Source organism: Oryzias latipes, chromosome 14, assembly GCF_002234675.1.
Source record: "Oryzias latipes chromosome 14, ASM223467v1".
Taxonomy (NCBI): domain Eukaryota; kingdom Metazoa; phylum Chordata; class Actinopteri; order Beloniformes; family Adrianichthyidae; genus Oryzias; species Oryzias latipes.
The window spans coordinates 8,728,127-8,747,012 of NC_019872.2; the positions used below are offsets into that span (position 1 = coordinate 8,728,127).

The window sequence follows — 18,886 nt, forward strand, 5'->3', positions numbered from 1 at the left end:
CATGTTCTTTTTCATATTACATAACAACTTTAATAACTGCATACATATTTAATGTGTTAACATATTTTTCCAAACTATTTGTAAAATGTGCAATATAACTTCATCATATTGGTTAGAAAGTTCAATTATTATACAAAAAGGCATTGAAAAAGGTTGAGAATGACTTCCTTAAGGTGCGACTCATGCTACTATACTGAACGCCGGAAATTGGACATGTAGTAAAAAAAAAACAAGAAAGCGGTTGTAGTTTTCTATTTTTAAAGCAGCATTAATTGACAAAATTGTGTTTGTTTTATATGCTTCAACAACTCAACATTATTTGTTTCTAAAGTAATATTCCAAATTTTAAATTTTTGTCGAATCTTGGTGCTTTCGGACAATTCTTATTTTTTGGTGGGTACCTGAAGCAAACACGAGACCACGTGTTGGAGCATTCTGGAAGCCGACTCCCCTTTTACTCAGCGCAGTGCTAACTCCGCCGGCGAGATTCTTCAAACTCCAAACTCTGCTGGTTGTGTTGCTCAATGTCTGCCGTAAAATCGCTGAACCCAAAGGCAGAGGTGGCCAGAGCTCAGGCCGCCCTCGCCGTCAACATAAGTGCCGCTCGGGGGCTTCAGGATGTACTAAAGAGTAATCTCGGACCGAAGGGGACCATGAAGATGTGAGCCTCCATTGTGCAGCACGCTTGCAATGCTAACTTAGTGCTAACATTAGCAGCTTTTCTTCAGGAAACTGTTCACTTCGTGTCCACGCAACCGACCTTTATAGAAAGTGGAAAACCCTGTTAGGTGTATAAGAACTTGTTTTATACTTAATATCACAATTCATTTGGGTGAACGTCTTCTGGTTAATTGAATAACGGACCGCTGAGTGCACGTTGCCCTGCCTAGTCATGGCAACCCTACTGTCGACCGCTAAGCTAGCGTTAGCATGCTAGCATCAGATCTGCCGGCTCAAGCAAAGCTTGATGCTACACTTCTGAGTCAAAATCTCAAATGTATGGTCAGTCAGATGCAACTTGTATTTGTGAGGTTGATGAGGAGGCAAATGACTCTTTGTCACCGGTATTTTGGCTTAAATTGAAATTCTATACCACTAGGAGGAAGAGAGCTGCATGCATGTCATGTCTAAAATATATATAAAAAATAACTTTGACACTTGACCCTACAGGCTTGTCTCTGGTGCTGGAGATATAAAGCTGACCAAAGATGGCAATGTCTTATTACACGAGATGGTAAGTAAATGCAATGATTAAAATCTAATATTATTTAAATATGTGGGTCATTACTTGGGGTTAAGTATTGTATGTTTTTACTTTTTAACTCTCCGTCCTTACTTTGTCAATCCTTTTTCCGTTTGTTTCCAATATGCATAGATTTGAGCACTAAATCAAAAGTTTAGTCACAACATTTCTTTTGGATGTTACCCTTCATTTGGGCCGTGGATTGTTGCCTTGGTCACGGTGGCAATTCAATTCCATTCACAAATCAAGATCCCAGATTGAACCCAAATCCTTACTAGTTAGTCTAAATGTGCCTGAATCAATGGATGCTATGTGTTTTTTTACCCTTGCCATTCAAAGACGTAAATCAGGATTATAGGTCATAAAGGCTTTCTATGTCACTTAGTTAAACTAAATGTCTTTAACCATGTGTGCACAGGAAAAAAGAGAGAAATTCTTCTTTTTTGTATTATACAGTAACTCTGTTATACTTAAGAAAACAAAGTGCATAAATCTTGATAGTGGCTATAAACTGATTATTAAAAAGCAGGACTTAACTATTCTTATAGTTTAGACTTGTGCATTTGCTGGGCTTTTTTCCATCCCATCTAACTTCATGTTGTTGTGTTGTTTTTAGCAAATTCAGCACCCAACAGCATCCCTCATTGCCAAGGTTGCTACGGCCCAGGACGACATCACAGGAGATGGAACCACCTCCAATGTTCTCATCATTGGTGAGCTGCTGAAGCAAGCGGACCTCTATGTGTCAGAGGTAAGGTTGGGTGAAAAAGCCATTTTCGTGAAGCAGTTACTTGCTAGTACTCTCAATTTAGCTGATTTGTAGTTTTCAAGCGGGTGTGTCACTTTGATAGACTCAGAAACCTCTCACATTTCTTCTGAATTTCCACCTCAGGGCCTTCATCCAAGAATCATTGCTGAGGGCTTTGAGGCAGCAAAGGAAAAGGCCCTGGCTGTTCTGGAGGAGCTTAAAGTTACTCGGGAAATGGACAGAGAGATACTTGTCAATGTTGCACGTACCTCTCTGCGTACGAAGGTGCATGCAGAACTGGCAGATCTGCTCACCGAGGTGAGAAATGAGGAACCAGGCAGTTGTGGGCGGAGCTACAGAGTTTAACTTTTTATTTTTCTCCATTATGATGAACATAGATGGTTTATGTTGTTTTCCCTGATAGCTTTACTCCTTTGAAACTTTCACAGCATAGTCGGTTATTGGGGAAAGTATCCACTAGTAACTATTTGAATGTTTCAGTTAATAAATACCTTTTTTGTTTTTTTTTCATCTTAAATATTTCTGTTGCGCTGTGATAAATGTTTGCCTGTGATGTTTTCTACCTGCAGGCTGTCGTAGATGCAGTGCTTGCGATAGCCAAGCCTAATGAGCCCACTGACCTGTACATGGTGGAAATAATGGAGATGAAGCATAAGACTGAGTGTGACACACAGTGAGTTTCAGCCTAAATTTAACAAATAAACACAGAATTTTTAGAGATTTTACTAAAGATCTTCCCTCCCGTTGTCTCAGATTAATCAGAGGTTTGGTGTTGGACCATGGAGCCCGTCACCCAGACATGAAGAAGAGGGTGGAAGATGCTTACGTGCTGACATGCAACGTCTCCCTGGAGTATGAGAAGACGGAGGTGAACTCCGGCTTCTTCTACAAAAGCGCAGAGGAGCGAGAGAAGCTTGTTGGTGCTGAAAGGAAGTTTATTGAGGATCGGGTGCAGAAGATCATCGCACTGAAGAAGAAAGTCTGCTCCAGTGATGAAAAGGGCTTTGTTGTCATTAACCAGAAGGTAAAGTCACAGAATTAGAAGTTCAAAAATGACATTTTGCTAATTGAATTTAAGACAGTAAAAGTGTGTTGTTGTTTTTTTTACTGGTTTTAAAATATATTAATGTCAATTGTGTCTTTGGAATTGTTTGTGTTATTTCATAGTTATTATATAGGGAGAAACTATGGGTTATTATTCCTTTTGGTCACATATTTTAGACTTTCATGTTATGTGCACAGTGAACACCCAAGGATGCTGCTGTGGCTCTCCCTGGTCTCTTCTATCTGTGCTACAGTAACTCTGATCTGTACCTCTGCATTGGGACAGTCTCCTCCTCTCCTACATGTATTCAACAGATCAGAATAATCTCTGTCATCCAGATACTAAAGACTGAACAAATTCTTTGTATGTATTTGATAATAGCAGCATTTTCTTTGTGTTTTGTAGGGAATTGACCCTTTGTCGCTGGACGCGCTTGCAAAGGAAGGCATTGTTGCCCTTCGTAGAGCAAAGAGGAGGAACATGGAGAGGTAAACAGAAGGCTAAATCTTTATTTTTTTCCATTTGGGTAACACCCTGGACACACCCAACCCCATCTGATATGAAAAGCTTTGCGGTGTTGGTCCTGGTTGGTCCTTGAATAGGAGACTGTCCAGGACTTCCAGGTGCTGTAGGTTCCTGCAACCACATGGGGGCACTCTCCTGTGCTTCCATGTCCCAAATCCAGGTAAAAGTTTGGCCAGGAAGGGCAATCTGCTGTATAACTGCAGCCAAATCACACGTGCAGATTATGGGGTGATGCACTGTGGTGACCCCTGATGGGAGTAGTAAAAAGGGGGGGAAAAATATTATGGGATTAAATTTAGTTTTTACTTTATAAACGTGAGTAAGCAAAACTCTTCTGACAAGTTTGGAACTTTGATTTTAAGCATTTTTATCTATAAAACATACTCTCCAAATGAACATGTAAGCAAAAGGATATTTAAAAAAATAACATACGTACTTTTGTTGATTGCATTTTTTGTATTTTTTTTTTTTGCTTTTTACTTACTAGGACACAAGGAAAAAATATTTAAAAAACAATTGTCCTTCAAATTTGAGAGGAAGCTAAAGTTTTCAGGCTATGACAAATTTGTTTTTTTAACAAAAGTGACAGTTGCTGCTTTAAATCTTTTAGGTGAACCTTAAAGGTCTAACAGCATTCCAGGGATGACATGAACTCCAAGATGGATGAGATTGTTCACAAACCCATAAAAGCAGTTATCATAGGCAGAGGTGTGAGGCAGTTCTGGTTGCTTATGGTTGCTTTCTTGATGCCACTGTTACAACATTTTGCTTTATTAAAGATTAGGTCTGCAGACTAACCAATCCCACATACTTTCTAATCATTTTTTATTTATTATTCCCTTTCTAAATTAATTTTTACTTCATATATTTATGTCAGACTTGACCACAGACATGAATGCAGTGGATTGATCAATCTCCGACCCAAGCCATCAGTTTCTGAAGAGTTAGTGGTAAAAATTAAACCTGACTTAAGACAGGCACATAGATTGCTGTTCCCCCCGCCCATCAAACGTGTATCTGTGGTGTAAAATCATACTTGTTTTTTAAAATGGAGTTCACTGGGGAAGTTGCTCCACTCTGACACCGGCCTCTGGTTGTCCTTTTAAGGAACTGCAACATTTAGTACTTCCTGGTTTGCATTAAATTTGGCAACAGGACGCGGGAGCTTGATCTTCACATCAGATCATAGAGTTTTACATGTGACGCGTTTCTCTTGGCAGGCTCACCCTCGCCTGTGGGGGCATCGCCATGAATTCAGTTGATGACCTCACCCCTGAGTGCTTGGGACACGCTGGGCTGGTTTATGAACACACACTGGTGAGCATCAGTGAAAAGCTCCCTGTGTTTTGGATGATTGCTGTGATAAAATCACACGTTTCTTACTATCAGTAAGCTGTTGAAGCAGATGTCGCTTTGTTTTCTTTCAATCAGGGAGAGGAAAAATTCACATTCATTGAGAAGTGTGAGAACCCTCGCTCAGTCACACTGCTGGTGAAGGGCCCCAACAAACACACCCTCACACAGATCAAAGACGCTGTCAGGGATGGTCTGCGGGCGGTCAAGAACGCCATTGAAGACGGTAAGACACTAAAGCTTGACTTTGGTTACGGTAATACTATTTTTATTATGCACTCGAAGGCTTTTTAGTTTTCATTTTTGTCAAACTAGCTGCCGTCACAACAGCATGGTTACGCGTGACACTTTACTGTGATGTGCATCATTCTGTAAAATGCTGCTTCAGATTCCAGTAACCATGAAGTATCATGACCATGTTGAAGGTGCATACTTTTGGTTGCACAGTGAACACCCAGGGATGTCAGTGTGGCTCTCTCTGGTATCTTCTACCTGTGCTACAATGACTCTGGTCGTTTCCTCTGCAGTTGGAGAACTTCGTTTTCCTACATGTATTCAGATGACCAGGACAAATTTCAATTTTTTTAATGTTTTTGTTTGAAAACAATTCAGATTTTTTTTTCTTTGTTCTTGAGTTCATCTTTGTGGTGTTCTCCTCAGGTTGTGTAGTGCCTGGTGCAGGTGCATTTGAGGTCGCTGTTGCAGATGCTCTAGTGAAACACAAGCCCAGCATCAAAGGCCGAGCACAGCTGGGAGTGCAGGCGTTTGCAGATGCCCTCTTGGTCATCCCAAAGGTACAGGACATTCAGTTTCTTCACAGGCTGCGGGTGTCGCATCACGGCTCTTATTTTGGATTCTCATGCATCTCCTCTTTAGGTTCTTGCCCAGAACTCTGGCTATGACCAACAAGAGACCCTGCTGAAGCTGCAGACGGAGTACAAAGAGTCCGGTCAGCTTGTTGGAGTTGATCTCAGCACAGGTCAGAGCTGCAGCTGCGATCAGACGACTTTTTCCACACGTCTTTTTGTTTGGGTTTTGAACTCAAGCTTTTGAAATCAAAATGACTCGAGCACTCAGCATTTCTCACAGGCTTTCAAAAACAACCGGTCAAGCAGCTGAATGTTGTCCACTAAAAAATGTTAACCATTTTTCAGGAGAGCCGATGGTTGCTGGAGAAGCAGGCGTGTGGGATAACTACAGTGTCAAGAAACAGCTTCTTCATTCATGGTAGAAAGCATTTCTAAGTCACAACAAATGACATATTCTGAAATAATCCTTAGTGATTGTCTGTAACCATGTTTGTCATGTCTGTCTGTTTTACAGCACAGTAATTGCCAGCAACATCTTGTTGGTGGATGAGATCATGAGAGCTGGAATGTCTTCCCTGAAAGGTTAAAGGTCATCTGAAGAAGCTGCAGCTGTGGGTTTTACTCGAGGGGAAAGCAGTTTACCTGACTGTCAGTCTGTCCGTTCCTGCCCTGAAGCACCTCCACTCATGGACAGGCTGCACTTACCCGAGGAACCGCCACTCAACTGTTATATCATCGTTCTCCTAGTCATGGGTTTTATTTTTTATTTTTCATGAATTTGTCACATTCTCCCTCTGAAGCAATTGGTTTATTTAAGATATTTTGGTAGATGCACTGATCTTTGCCATGCAGTTCTGTTTCCACTCAATAAAGGTTTTCTTGGCTCCAAAATGTGCTTTTCTTTAAGAAGCTGGTTGTAATAAAGGGTCAACAACATAAATTGAGGTTATTCAGAGAATTAGTTTACCTTGAGCATAAAGGACCACCCTGATGTCTCTCTTTAGGAACAAGCATGGAGTGCTCCTGAGGAATGTGAACATTTCCTCTATTCTATCAATGTCTAACCCTTAAGACACCCCCTGTTTGGATCAGTTGTTTCTAAACCTTGTTGCAAATGAAGGGTTTATCAGACGTGGCTACAGCAGGTTGCAGAAAAGCAATAGCGATGGCTCAAAAGATCAATCTTTGTGCACTTAAAGGACAACATTCAGATTAAAGTACATTCTTTCTGTCAAAATACACGAAGGCACAATAAATTACATGTAAAGAATGATTTGGCTCCTGATATTTCAGCCAATATGTATTCAAACTTTTTGCGACGTCAACGCGTGGGTTAAACTTTGTGTAACACCCTATGCAAGTCGGGTTCACGTAAAGCGGAACCTTATATGCGGAACTATTCAACTTGCCTCGTTTGCCAGCCACGTCTTTGAATCAAAAACAACTCATTCGACTGGGTGGTTGTTCTAATTTCTTATACATTTATAAAAGGGGCATTTTGGGTTTGAATTAATCATCACGACTGTGAAGAATGAATGAAAAGACTTCGTTGCACTTGTTGACCGCTGTCCTTTTAACAGCCGTTGGTAAGACCAAACAATTTTTTACCCCGTAAAAAAAAAAAAAAATCACAGATTTCAGAGCCGTAACAACACAGATTCCCCTTTGGCGACAGCTGCGGGAGAAACGGTTAACATCCCGGGAGGTAGACTGCTGATGGGAACTAATGCGGCGGACGGGCGGGATGGAGAATCCTCCATCAGAGAGGTGGAAATACAACCTTTTGGGATGGACAAATATCCGGTAACAAATGCCCAATTCAGGTACCAAAACGTCACTTTAATGCGGATTACAAAGCACATCAACAATGAACACGAATTCATTCAATTGTGTGTGTGTGTGTGGGTGTGGGTGTGGGTGTGTGTGTGTGGGTGTTGGTGTGTGTGGGTGTGTGTGTGTGTGTGTGTTTTAATCACAGAGACTTTGTGAGATCACAGAAGTATAGAAGTGAAGCTGAGACATTTGGCTGGAGTTTTGTGTTTCAGGATTTTGTGTCAGATGAGTTAAAGAGCAAAGTCACTCAGACGATTGAGGTACAGTGATTTGAAATCTAAGTAAGTAGAAGAAAACAGAGCGTGACTGCTGACATCTCCACGTCCTTTTTAGTCTGCTCCTTGGTGGCTGCCAGTAGAGAGAGTATTCTGGAGACAGGTAAGCTGGAGAGTTTGTTTTTACCTGCATGTCAGAGCGGAGTTGAACCTCTGACCTTCGCCTGTCCAGCCTGCAGGACCTGGTTCAGGCATCCGGGAGCGTCTGGACTTTCCTGTGGTTCAGGTGAGCTGGAATGATGCTCAGGCTTTCTGTAGGTGGAAAGGCCACAGACTACCCACTGAGGAGGAGTGGGAGTGGGCCGCACGTGGAGGACTGCAAGGTTAATCACTCAAAAACAGAAAATATATGAACAATTCTGATTGTGATTGAGCTGTTATTTTACAAACAGACAGAATCACAGCAGACAACACTGAATTTTGCAAACACGTGTCCATACAGTATAATGATATATTAATATTATTTTAATGTGGAATAACCACAGAGGGCTGAACTTTAGGAAAACTAAATTGTAAAAGAATTTTCCATGAATCCTTGTTTACTTATTTGTACACATATTTAATTTACACTTGATTATCTTGCAAAAAAATTAGAGGAATCTGGAAAATCCTATCAGCAACCGCGAGTTATGATATGAATCGAATCGTCACAACCCTGCTTAACACACATGATCTGGGGGGTATTCCAGAAAGCAGGTTATGCTAGCTCCCACGATAAGTTTGAGGCTAAGGAAGTTGATAACCTCAGTTTTCGGTTCCAGAAATGGAGGTATGTTTCAGGGTAGGTCAAGTTGCCATGGCAACTCATGCTCTGAACATAACCTGGTCCGGAGCAGGTTTAGTTGAAGATTAGTTTGTTTACAGAGAGGTGAAACAGCATGGCGTGCCCATTTGAAGATGATTTAGTGGATGAAAAAGCTCAGATAATACTTTTTCCACCATGAGAGGGTGATAAGACCACGTATGGATGTTGGAAAGATAAACCTTTTTACTTTGATCTAACTTAATTATTTGCTTCAGTTAAGATAAATCATTTTTTTGTTAGGTCACCTTAAAAATAACACATAGTTTTCAGACAATTATTTTCCTTTTATTCAAATTAATTCAATTAAGTAGGTGTAACTTGGATGCTGCTGTTAGATCGGGAGCGCAAGGGATTCTGGGATATCATTCCCTTTGCCTGTCTGGACGGATTTGGGTTTAAGTGTGGGTTTTTTACAAAATGTGTTTAGTTGTATAGCTGTTTTACCGTGTTTCACCGTGTTTTGCCGAGCTATTTTGTCCTACTATGCTTAAGTCTCTGCACCATGAGTGAGAGTGAAGGAGAGGATGATGAGTTTATATAGCACCTCTACCACCCAAACCTGTTATGACAGTGATGGAATATTCTGTGATGAATTTTTGCACTCCGTGCATTTTCTTCCGTTCTTTTTATTGTTATAAAAATGAGCATATCTGCCGGCTCAAACTTTCTGTTCTTTTTATTGTTATAAAAATGAGCATATCTGACTCAAACTTAGACATATGAAAGTTCAAGAAATATAAGTAATTAAGATGGAAAAAAGATTAATGAAGTAATGTGAAATTTAGTTAGATAAATAAGTAAATTTGAGTTGTATAAACAATTATTGAGTTTGAATAAATTTAACTAAATTATCTTTCAGCCGTGTTACTTTTTTGATGGACTTATAATTTCTATCCGCCGTCATTAAAATCTCAGACTCCGTCTCACTTCCGTCTCAAGTGTCGCGCTTTCTTTTTTTTTTTTCTCCACGCGTTTCCATGGTGAGTCCAGAAATCGGCGATCTATTGAGAATGTCTTTATGTACCGTACGTTAACACAGGGTTACCAAGTCGAGCATAATTACGCCAACTCATATCCGGTCTTTTGGAACCGACATACCCAGAGTAAGCAAGTTCAGGCGGATTTCAGCCAGAGTTCAGGTTTAAAGTCAGGCTAGTTTAAACATGCTTCCTGGAATACCCCCCCGATTGAGCGTGCGACTAACAAATAGAAGAAGCCTCATCATTTCTAATGGAGTTCATATAGAAATATCTTTCATACAGAAATATGCAATATGTCTAACCAGTGCAATGCATTTCTGCCTTTTGATCTATGTTCTTCATTCAGGTAGGACTTATCCATGGGGGAACAAGTTCCAGGTCAACAGAACCAACCTGTGGCAGGTCAGCGGTGCTTCTTTATGTTCTTATGCTTTCATAACATAACTGTTAAACTCTGGGGGTGAAATAATAAATATATCCACTCATTTATAAATTATTCTTTGCTTTGCCCCAATAACTGCAATGATTTGTTCAATGTTTAAAGTTGTAATAGGTCAGTTACTTGAGGGTATTTTGTTTTCCAAAACTCTGAATTCCAGTAGACAGAGTTTAATAAGTGTCATGAAAATGAATTGAATGAAAAGGGCTTTACAGCTTCCTATTTTCTCTCTCTGTTTAAGGGACCGTTCCCAGATGGTGACACAGCAGAGGATGGATATCATGGCCTCGCCCCCGTCACAGCGTTTCCTCCTCAGAACAATTACGGTGATTTTACTTTAGGAGGAAAACAATCTGATCCAATGCTATAAAATCAACAGAGATAGTTATGGTTTTTGTCTATGGTTTGAGTTGATTTGCTGTATTTGAAGATCAATCAAATATTCAACTTAGTTTGAAATAGCAAACAGAAAAAAATGTAAAAAAGAAATAATTTTTTTTTTAATGGTTTCACATACAAAAAAAGTACAATTACCATACTGTTGGCATTTTCTGCAGGACTCTATGACATGATGGGCAACACATGGGAGTGGACGTCCAGTGTTTTCCTAGCAGCAAAGCAAATGTACGTGCTGCGCGGCGCCTCCTGGATCGACACCGCCGACGGTTCGGCCAATCACAAGGCTCGGGTCACAACCAGGTGATCCACTGCAAAAAAATAAGCTTTTTTTTTTTAAAAAATCCTGAACATTTGGAGGTCTCATGACTCATCTGTGTCTTACAGAATGGGAAACACTCCTGACTCTGCATCTGATAACTTGGGATTCAGATGTGCTGCCAGCCATGGACAGAAAACAAACAAGGACAAGGCAGAATTGTAGCAACATCTACATGAATGATCTGATAGATTACAAGTTGGAAAATAAATCTAAAGGACAAAGTTAGGGTTGATAAATGTTTACTTAGTGATGGAAGCAACGGGAACAAAAAAAGCTACAACATAATACATTTCTCCTGTGGAGAGCTGAGAACCTGTTTGATTTTATAGATCTTGTTTACAAAAAGGGAAAAACAGAATACAATAATAAAAGTTGATTCAAACCATTCCACAGTTTGACTCCACAGAAAGCTTCAAAAGAGCATTAGCTTCCTTTATTTCATACCTGAATTTTTTTACTCTTCAATAAATGTTATAGATCTGGGGAATCAAATGTGTTCACTTTATTTGTACATTGCACAACATTTTTACTCATTTGAAGTGCAAATCTTTAACCAAAAAGACACATAAATGAATGCCTGACTTCACTCTGCTTATCTTTTGTGTGTGACTGGGTCATAACAGCCCGTTTGTATGGGGTCAAATCAGGATCAGCTTAAAGTTGAGGAAAAATAGACGTTGTAAAATTGAAAAATGATGAATGAAATAATGATAAATGGTGAAAATGAAGGAATTATTGAAACTTTTCAACATAAATTTGTAAATATATATATATATATATGTGTGTGTAACTTAAGGTTAATTTGAAACTTTAAAAAAACCTTTAAACCTAGAACTGTTACCAAATAAAAAACATTTATTTTTAGCTGATCCTTATTTGACCCCACACTCTCCCTGTAGCTGCAGCTTAACTTCCAAAACGTTTAATAATGTTTTATAAAGCTCATGAAAGTCATAAATACAATCAAATCTTGTAAAATGCAGGTAATTTCTATTCATCTTCTGTTCAACTTTTTCTCAGAGTAATTCATAACTGGGAACAGATAGAGGTAGCAGCGCTGATGAAATATTAGAACACTTAGATATTATAACTAGTCCCGAGTTGCATTAATAATCTGAAAGTCAAATATTTGCAGACATTTAGGTCACTGTGGTTAATTGTTTCTCAACCGTGGCGCTCCGCCTCAGCTGCACATTTCAGCTCATTAAGCCTAAATCAAGCTGTAACTTGCATCAGGTGCGTCAAAGCAGCTGACTGATGAGGAGCCTTTAGAAATGAGAAATACATTTACAGTGATTTTTCAGGTTCTGACCTAAAATAGAAATATGTAAATATATTTTGGAAAGTGGCATAACTGTCATGTTTGTCAGTAAATCGCCTGCATACCTGTAGCAGCAAATAACCTTTTTGCTGGATTGTTTCTGCAGGTAAAACCAGACAAGACGCTTGGAATGTGTTTTTAATCGTGCGTTAAACGTCAGTGAGCTGTCGTAAGGAAACACGCTGAGCTTTCTGTTTGACATTTGTTTTGATGCTAAAATAACTGGTTGCCAGACTCTGACGTAATTTCAACTTTAAAAAACTGTTATGAATGTAAATAAATTCTTAGATATTCCTCAGTTTTCTCTAACAAAATAAATCTTTGTAAAATAAAAAGCAGGCCACAATATAAAAATAATCACCTTCTGTTTTTATTTAAAAAATACCTTTTCAGATTCTTAAACATTTAAATATATCAAATTATTTTTAGTGACAAATACCTACTTACAAATCAACACTTATTTATAGAAGTTTGTTTACTTTTTGCTCCTGACAGAATGAATAAAGATCTGTTTATGAAAAATAAAGCAACCCGTACAGCTGACGATGCAAGAAGAAAATAAAGGAATCAGCTGTCTTGACCTTTCATTTGGAAGAAAACGTTCTAGCCTCTGTTTTTTCACCTTGTACTTTTTTTTTTTACTGATAGTGAGCTGAATTTACATTTAAAAAAGTATTTTAAGGGAAATGACACCTTGTGCTGTGGTGTCTTATCAAGCACTTCTTTACTGAGTCATCTTTTCTCATGTGTGGAGGAGGTTTGTCATCCGAAATTTCCCTCACCTAAGACTATATCTGGTGTTTTCCACAAAATCATTTTGTTACCAAAATATATCAATGACTAATCAAGTGGTTTGAGCTTTGCACAAGATAAAGCCCTCACTTCCTTTTGGCAACAACTAGATGGTTTCATTCTTCTGTCTGTTTCTTGTTTGTTCTACACATAACAGTAAAGTCTTCTTTTCTTTAAGGGAATTTTTAAAGTAAAGCTTCTTTTTTATTTTTAATAAAAGACTCAAAAACTGATTTATTCTGTTCTGGTGTGTTTGCGTGTCATGTTTTTATGTGTAAGCTGAAAGCAGGAAGACAGCTCATGAAGCCACCGCCTCCAGTGACATCATGTCATGTCAGGCTGTGCGCCTGTGAAAACGCACAGCCGACCAGCAGAACAGGTTTAGTGGCATTCTGATTGTTTTAACTCCCTCCTCCTTGTTTTACAGCCTGCCTGTTCTTTGTATTCTTCATTGTCCTGCAGATGGCACAGAGGAAACTTCTACAGACCAGCTGATCATGGATTACTCTCAGTCTTTCTCGGTCCTCAATGAAAAACTGAGACCCAATTTCCCCCTCAGCGAGCAGCTCTACTCTTCTCTGAACAGACTGGAGGACAGAAGGATGAACTCACTCCAGAGAAAGTCTAAATCCTCGCGGTCGACTATCCTGACAGCAGACGAGGAACCAAAACAGTCCATCCCAGAACCAGAAAACCTGAAGGAGCAGGAGGATCTTGTCTCTAGTGGTCAAGAAGAAGACATAGAAGAAGAAGAGGAAACCCATGAGGACTTGATACATTTTGTTGACCCACGCCTTTTGAATAATCCAAGTTTGACAAACGTGGACACAGATGAACAAGTTGACGATGACTCCAGTGCCACACAGTCTGACGAGAAGGAAGATCCAGAGCACCTGCTTACAAAAGAGACTAAAGGATCCTCAAACCCAGAAGGAGGGAAAGACGGTGAAGGAAGCTCTCTGGAGGGGTGCTACATTGATGGGTCCTTGCCTGACCTGATTAAAAGTGGCAGGCCACTTGGGAGACGCAGGACAGTGGGACACGCCATGGACACGGTGAGAAACTGGCTTTGTGTTCTGATTTTAAGACTAAGATGAACTGTTTCTGTTCCTGACAAAATAAGAATCCAAAAAACTAAGCCAGACAATATGAAACTTGAGGAATAAACGTGTTCAGGAGTGATGAATGGTTTTATATTAGGTGGTATGAGTCCAGGTGATGACGGTAGAGTTTGATTTGTGAGCATAAAAAAAAAAAGATCTTGTCCTTCATGCTTATCTAGTTTTTACTGTCATTTTCATGGTGTCATCATAAAGTAGATATTATTACACAGTTATTCATTGTTGAGCAATGTCCCAGGCAGAGCAGCAGGAATCTGGATCTGCAGTTTCTATTTACATTGTGTTAATCTGCCTGAAGGTTTCACTTTTTGCAAGCAGGGTCACCTTCAGTAAAAAGGTAAAACGGTGGCATTTCCTGCTGAAATGTTGCTCATGGAGAACTGTTGTGTTTGCTCATTTATAGCTCAAAGAAGTACGCCGAGAAGTGGAGCTGTCTCGCAAACGAAGTATCAGGCTGAAGGCTCAAGTGGACAAACTGCAGGAAAGGAGAGATGGGCACGGTTGGACTCAGAACAGAGATGCGGTAAGAAAAAACAGGACCTAGAAAGTTCAATTTGCAGCAGTCAATTAAAAAAACAAACTTTTTAAACTTTATTTATCACAGGTTACAGATGAAGTCTTGTCAATTCTGCGGCTGCTGCACCCACTGACAGATCCAGAGTTCAAGGAGCCGGAGCCCAGCGACAATGAAAACCAACTGAATGCTGCCCTTGCACAGCTCAAAAATGTGGCTCGCAAACTGGCAATCAGCTACACAAAACAGGTCAAAACAAGTGCAAACACTGTCGTGAAGCTTGTCAACCATTTAATTCCTCCACGACATTCCTAGTTTCTGTTTATTTTTGTTATGGCTCAGGTGTGTTTGTTCTCACGGTGAAGGTCCAGATGACAAATCATTTACTAAAGGTGTATTGCCTTTGTCACCTTTCCTTTTTAGCAATATAGAAAATATCTTTCACTTCCATTTTTTATTTGATCATCCAAATCACAAAAAACTGATTTATTAAAACACACAATTTGATCACAAGGTTAACTTTAAACATGTCTTGTGTTCACTTTTTTTTTTTTTTTTTAAATCAGGATGCTTTACTTAATTAAATTTCCAAGGGAGGTGCAAAGTGAAAGCCTTAAATTTCAGCCTGAGGCATGGGCATGTAGGGAATGCCCACGTGAGCTGAATGTGTGACCTTTCACAGAAGCAGAGCTCAAATGTGACATTAGTCACGCTACCAAAGTTTTGGTTTAACTGTGCGATCTGACAAGTTTACAGTTCCCCACAGGGTGAAACAGAACACAGAAACAATTAATTTTTACTAAAAGGTTTTCAAAAGACGTCTGGAGAGAAGAAACAAACTTAATTTTGTGCTATGTTTGTTTTTACCCCACAGGAGCACAGATCTGGAAGTGATGGCACTGATGAAAGAGCCATTCTGCAGCAGGCGCTGAGGGACAGAGATGAGGCCATTGAGAAGTGAGGACTCCCATATTTCTCTGTCTCCCATTCCTTAATATTTAACAAGGGAGGAAAATATAATCCCGTATCTTCAAGTGAGTCATTGTTTCTATTGTTGCTGTGCAGGAAAAAGGCGATGGAGGCTGAGGTGTTGCGCAGTAAGACAGAGATGATGATGCTGAACAACCACCTTCTGGAAGCTGCACAGAAACGTCTGGAGCTTTCGCTGGAGCTGGAGGCCTGGAAGGTAAACTTTGGATGAGTTTAATGTTTAACAAAGGCTTAAGAAGGAGAGAGTTTGCTCTCTGTCCAAATGCAAAGAGAATTGGATCTAATGTCATGGAAGTTAAACAGAGACGGTAGAAAACGGAACATAGCTGAAATATTTGAGCACAAACAAAGGAATGTGAATGATGAAAGGAATGGTTTGAAAGTGCACAAATAAACACACACACACACCCACACACACACACACTAAACAAACCAATTAAAATTCAACCCACATTTCATTCAGGCGTGCAGTGAATGCCAGCTGGTATCCGGCCGCGTTGCTGCAGCCTCTGGCTTGATTTTGTCTGGTTTGCTCTGAACACCATATAACCCTTGTGCTATCCTAAGGGGTCCAGATGACCCGATCCTTACATTGACCTGTTCTCCCTACCATGACAAAGGTGGATAAAGGTGGAAAGATTTCATGTAATCCACGGACACCAGTGAAGATCACAAATCATTGAAGAAAAAAGGTTCACAGCACTGTCTAGTGGGTCTAGATGACCCCACTCCCAATGTTAAAGTGCCTCGGATAGCACAAGGGTTAAAGTTTCACTGAAACCACACAGAATGTGAACGCAGGCATGCTGAACAGTCTCAGTGTTGCACTCCTGCATGTAAAACTCAAAACGCCACCTCTTTGTAGGCGAAATACCACAACATCATCATTTCATTCTTTAGTGATGAGTTTAGTTATAAAAGTGAATGTGGTCGTTTTCTAGGTTATAGGAGAAACCTGAACCTGCCGCCTCTGTGGTGGTCAGACCAGTTCAGCACCTGGAATCCTTTACAGCACAAACCTGCTGCCTTATCAGGACCAACATATTTTAAGAAGTATGTCACCAGGGTGGCATCTGTAATAACAGCAGACTTACCCTTCTCATCTTCAGGAGAAAGGATGTTCAGGATTTCCCAAAGCAGTGACCGACCGATCCAGATTCACAATACAGAAGAACAGTTTTTCACCTTTAATGTGTTTGAACCCTCGAAGAGATTAAACGCTTGTTTAACATTTACATTTTTAGGGGGTTGTATTTTTAGCACTGTTCCTAAAGTCTTGCTTGCTTTAATACTGTCTACTCATACATTAAAAAAGTGACTAAATATACATGTTTTATGGATACTTGGAAAACAAGTATAAATGTTATGTTTAGTTATGATGATTTAAAAAATGCCAAATGGTTTAGTATTAAATTCAAATTAATTTATATTTTTCCAGCTGTACCCACACTTTATTGATCCTGTTTAGGAAAAATAAAACAAACCCATCGTCCTTCATTTCTTTGGGTATAAATTAGTTCTTTACCAACTTTTTTATAATACCACACACATACATTTTTATTACTTGGATATTAAAATAGTTATAAAATATGTGGTTCACTTTATGATGGTAAACCACCAAATCATTGCTTAGATCTAAAATCAGATCCATCTTTTGTGTAAATGAGTCCCATTCTGCTCAGTTATGTAGTAATTCTGATTTTTTGGTTTGATTTTATTCTTTGTTGTTTTTTAGGAGGACTTTCAGCAGATCCTTCAGCAGCAGGTGCAGGCTCAGCACCAGGCTGAGCAGGCCCAGAAGAAGTCCTCCCGCCTCGGAATCCTAAGAAGAACCAATAAAGCACCCATCCAGCGGCCGCCGAACTTCCCTCTCCCTGCAGCCGCCCCACCCGTAACCAACCAAAGCCAGATCTTCATAAACAAACCAGCAGGTTCTGCTTCTCCACCTTCCAGCGCAGCTCCTGCTAAGGAAAAAGGCACTTGGAGAGACAAGCTCAAAAAGGGCAAGAGCAGTCAATATGGATACCAAAATGCAGCTGGGCTGGATTCAATGTGGAGGAAAGACAATGGCAATGATGGTTTCCAGGTTGTGTCACTTGATTGAAATAGTAATGATTATGACCAAAGCGTGGTCTCCATTTATTACAGCTTCATGTCTTTTATTTTTGCTGTCACAAACCTGCTGCCTTTTATGTACAGACTGAGTTTTACTGGATAGAATAACAGATGCTCAGTTTGTCACTGGAAAGCCCAATTCACATGCTTTTCCAAAATGGAAAACTTTTATAAACTTTTAGCTCTGGTGAGGAAAACGTTTTTTTTTTGTTTTGACAAACAGTTCTAAACTAATTGTGTATCAGTTTGCCACCAACAGGCCATTCAAGTGCAAAACTCCAGCTTTGTAAAAGAGAGGTTCAAAAATAGTGCATGTATACATTAAAATATCAATACGACAAATCAGAAGTGTTAAAAAAAATACATTGGATCTACTGCTGAATCTGCAGAATAAAAGAAATAAAACCAGGAAAATTAAAAAGATAACTGAAGTTTGTATTTATGAACATGATAAATTAAAGGCATTGAAAGCAACCATTTTTCTTCAAATTAGGTTTTTACCCCTTGTGCTATCCTAGGCACTTTAACATTGGGAGTTGGGTCATCTAGACCCACTAGACAGTGCGCTGAACCTTTTTTCTTCAATGATTTGTGATCTTCACTGGTGTCCATGGATTACATGAAATCTTTCCACCTTTATCATGGTAGGGAGAACACGTCAAAGTAAGGGTGGGGTCATCTAAGATAGCACAAGGGTTAAATACGCCCTAACAATCTTAGGAAGTGTCACATAATCCCATCAATGTCACAAAATCATAGAGATCCCTAAATGTCTGTTTTTAGCTTTTTGGTTAATTAAACTTTTTTTTAACAGAAAAATTGTTTACTTTTTATTTAAGCGTTTAAATATAAATATCAGTTATGCAGCAAAAATTCAAGTTTCTTTGCAGGAAAAAAACCCCTTGATAATGTATTTTGCATCATGTTTGACTTTCAAAGCAGCTCATTGAACAAAATATGTCCGTTTAAAGATTTCGGCTTTTTCCAGTGAAAAAAAACTGTCATCTCGCTTATTTTACACACAATTAAAAGCTTTTATTTTCACATAGATGTCTCAAAGACAATCGGGGAAAAAATGTTTTGGACTTTTGAACTCCTGTAACTTGTATGCAAAACAGCCATTTTGCTAATTTTGTGATCGCTATATAATGCAACATTTGCATTGTTGTGACCTAATGTATTTAACTTGAATATAAAATGTACACACACAATTTCTGCAGTTTTTTTTCAGTCACCTGG

At 39.4% G+C, this 18,886-nt stretch overlaps 3 protein-coding genes and 1 non-coding gene across 4 annotated transcripts; all 4 read left to right on the forward strand.

Moving 5' to 3' along the window:
• The first annotated feature begins 397 nt into the window (after positions 1 to 397).
• On the forward strand, positions 398 to 6,635 carry cct6a (chaperonin containing TCP1 subunit 6A). The gene is made up of 13 exons (XM_004076171.4): positions 398 to 661; positions 1,171 to 1,234; positions 1,860 to 1,994; positions 2,136 to 2,309; positions 2,582 to 2,685; positions 2,766 to 3,036; positions 3,463 to 3,545; positions 4,803 to 4,899; positions 5,014 to 5,161; positions 5,596 to 5,729; positions 5,812 to 5,914; positions 6,090 to 6,162; positions 6,259 to 6,635. The coding sequence occupies exons 1-13, from the start codon at positions 525 to 527 to the stop codon at positions 6,329 to 6,331; spliced, it is 1,596 nt and encodes a 531-aa protein (XP_004076219.1). The 5' UTR covers positions 398 to 524; the 3' UTR covers positions 6,332 to 6,635.
• Positions 3,247 to 3,383, forward strand: LOC111948710. Its single transcript, XR_002874672.1, has one exon. It is a non-coding gene; the product is annotated as a small nucleolar RNA SNORA22 (small nucleolar RNA).
• Positions 6,636 to 7,127: 492 nt separating the features above from the next.
• Positions 7,128 to 11,286, forward strand: sumf2 (sulfatase modifying factor 2). The gene is made up of 9 exons (XM_011483261.3): positions 7,128 to 7,330; positions 7,420 to 7,567; positions 7,723 to 7,837; positions 7,911 to 7,955; positions 8,025 to 8,175; positions 9,984 to 10,039; positions 10,318 to 10,402; positions 10,634 to 10,775; positions 10,860 to 11,286. The coding sequence occupies exons 1-9, from the start codon at positions 7,276 to 7,278 to the stop codon at positions 10,954 to 10,956; spliced, it is 894 nt and encodes a 297-aa protein (XP_011481563.1). The 5' UTR covers positions 7,128 to 7,275; the 3' UTR covers positions 10,957 to 11,286.
• A 1,853-nt stretch (positions 11,287 to 13,139) lies between these two features.
• LOC101163431 (BICD family-like cargo adapter 1) lies at positions 13,140 to 18,858 on the forward strand. Its single transcript, XM_011483262.3, has 7 exons — positions 13,140 to 13,286; positions 13,370 to 13,962; positions 14,432 to 14,551; positions 14,633 to 14,791; positions 15,417 to 15,499; positions 15,608 to 15,728; positions 17,268 to 18,858. The coding sequence occupies exons 1-7, from the start codon at positions 13,178 to 13,180 to the stop codon at positions 17,634 to 17,636; spliced, it is 1,554 nt and encodes a 517-aa protein (XP_011481564.2). The 5' UTR covers positions 13,140 to 13,177; the 3' UTR covers positions 17,637 to 18,858.
• The last annotated feature ends 28 nt before the right edge of the window (positions 18,859 to 18,886 follow it).